Source organism: Aedes albopictus, chromosome 1 (assembly GCF_035046485.1).
Source record: "Aedes albopictus strain Foshan chromosome 1, AalbF5, whole genome shotgun sequence".
NCBI lineage: Eukaryota > Metazoa > Arthropoda > Insecta > Diptera > Culicidae > Aedes > Aedes albopictus.
In genome coordinates this window covers 60025892-60028436 of record NC_085136.1, presented here as the reverse complement: position 1 = coordinate 60028436, position 2545 = coordinate 60025892, and the positions used below count along the sequence as shown (strand labels likewise).

The window sequence follows — 2545 nt, the reverse complement described above, 5'->3', positions numbered from 1 at the left end:
TTGGTCTGTCTCAAGAGCAACCTTATGTGTCTCTGACAGATTTTGGGCCGCTGAATCCAAATCCGGGCTCAGATTTGCTCCAACACGTCACAATTTTGAGCTATACCTTAATTTATAGGGCAAAATATGCGATTTTGGGCTTTTTTGCCTACAAGCCATAAGTATAAAAATATTTTTTTTAAGCAATCAAAAGGTTAATTGGTCAGTTAACATCTAAATTAACGACTCATGCAAAAAAATTCGTTTTACCAAATCGAATTTGATAGTTTTAAGCGATTTATGTTAGGCACGATATTTCCCATACAAGTCACCCTCCAAAAGTTGCATGCAAGTTTTCATACTAACATAAAATGCTTAAATCTACCAAATTTAATTAGGTAAAATGAAATAATTTGCATGAGTCGTTAATTTAGATGTTAATTGACCAATTAACCTTTTGATATGTTAAAAAAAATATATCCATGCTTAATGGCTTGCAGTCCAAAAAGCCCAAAATCGCATATTTTGCCCTATAAATTGAGGTATAGCTCAAAATTGTGACGTGTTGGAGCAAATCTGAGCCCGGATTCGGATTCAGCGGCTCAAAATCCTTTGGAGACACATGAGTTTGCTCTTGAGACAAAAAAAATGTTGCGCTGTGTTATCTACATGATGTTGGCATTGAAAGTGCCACGCGGGAAGTGGGTTTTCCTAGAGAAGGAAATGCTTTTGTAAATTTAATTGGAAAACAAATATTTCCGTAGGGCCGACCTGCCACAAAAAAAAAACAAAAAAAATTACATTTGTTTCTAACATAACCTGTCAGAAGATGCATGCTTGTTTCAAAAATGGATTGAATTTGCTTCAAATGTAACGTTCGATTTGCTCCAAACAGTTTTATTGTTGTTGCCAGAACAAATTGACAATTTATTTGAGTTTACCTGAAATATTTTTGATTTTACCATGCTTTTTTCTGCGTGTGTGGTAGCTGGGATCTATCAATGGTCGCCACTCCCTGCTCCATTTCATCCGAGCTGGGCTGGCCTTTTTAAGCCCACCCTTTCCAGCTTCCCGGGACGCCTGACCGGGGTCCGACTTGCCGGTATTACTGTCCTTCTCTATTGGGATTAACAACCTCCTGGCCTTGCAAGTGCCGCTTGGTAGCTCCTTACCTAACGGCTACGCTTCTGCGATTGCTTTTCGTAAACCATCGCATCTGGTGTACCCTTCAGGCTACCCGCGAGTGCGAATAGCTCAGGCTTGGTAGACCGGCACTTGCAGCTTCACGGGCTCTGCTGCTGTTGCGATTGCCATGGGTTCATCGTGGTCTAGTCAAGGGACCAGCTTGGCCGCCATCGTCGAATCACAAAGTCTCAGCAAGGCCTGCTTGAGGTCCTTGCTGAAGTTCGACAACGGAGATGTAAAATCAGTGATCAATGAATCAAGTCATTATAGAAAGCCCATTTCTATTCTCATCAAGCACTTTCCATCCATAAGCTTTATTTTTTCAAGTGATAAATTATCGTGAATAAGCCGAATATGAAGAAGTTGTTTTATTACCGAAATGTTTACAACAAGCCCATCCAATCGTTTTACTCGTAGTACACCGCAAAAACGGTGGCCGTCAGGAAGTACGTTGGCGCCTCGTAGACAAAATTTACATAACCGTCCTTTTCGGCATCCCACACAAAACGTAACACCGACCGGAAGTCCTGACTTTGTCGGTCACCAACCGTTACCAGCGCCACCACCCGGTACCGCTCGTATCCGCACCGTTGAACCATATTACGTAGCTCTACGCTTAGGTTCTCCGCCAGCCGCTTGGCACGCCGTGGATTGTAGCGGTGTTCCTGCAGAAAGCCGCCCAGATAGCGATCGACCATCAGCTGGACCCGATCCCGATCGAAAGGGTAGCACGACTCCAGCCGGTAGGTGTTCTGGAACCGTGGCGACATATACATCGTGGTACGTCGCTGCTGGGTGGTCCAATGCCGGGACGGGAAGCCGGAACCCAGTAGACTGCCGAAGACGTTGTCGCTTCGCGTGGAATGCCGACGCGGACCGGACTGGAAGAGTTTCGGTCGTCAATGGAGTGAACGTTGGATGGGAGGGTTTTGAATGCTTACATTTGAAGCGTAGATCACGCTTTCACGGATAGATTTTTCCCTAGTTTTGTCCATAGCGAGTTCTTCGTGAGGTTCTAAAATGGCTATTCGTTTCTTCTTGATTCGTTTTTCGACCGGAGTCTGTAGATTCAAGTAAGCAGAGAAGGTGATGATGAATCAGGATTGTTGATAGTACATTTTAGTTATCAGAGCATTTACCCCTGATGCAAGATATGAAGCCATTTTGTTCACTCAAAATGGTAGTCGACGGATAAGGAAGGCTCAAATTCGACCAGGAATGGGAGTTGTAAGTCACTAGGTTAGTCCTGAGGTTAGTCCAAACTGTTTATCCATGGCTACTTGGTTTTTTAGATTCTTAAGATTTGAGATCCCAGATCTAGAAGTGTTAGACCTTGCATTAGGTCATTTGCAACCGCCGATATTTCTTGACAGAACAGCTC

At 43.7% G+C, this 2545-nt stretch overlaps 1 protein-coding gene across 1 annotated transcript; it reads right to left on the bottom strand.

Annotated features, from left to right (window-relative positions):
• Window positions 1–1494: 1494 nt before the first annotated feature.
• Window positions 1495–2545, bottom strand: LOC109427470 (dynein light chain Tctex-type protein 2B). The gene is made up of 3 exons (XM_019703024.3): window positions 2304–2545; window positions 2106–2225; window positions 1495–2045 (listed from the first exon to the last, which is right to left on the bottom strand). Exons 1-3 carry the CDS (start codon window positions 2325–2327, stop codon window positions 1572–1574), a joined length of 618 nt encoding a protein of 205 aa, XP_019558569.3. The 5' UTR covers window positions 2328–2545; the 3' UTR covers window positions 1495–1571.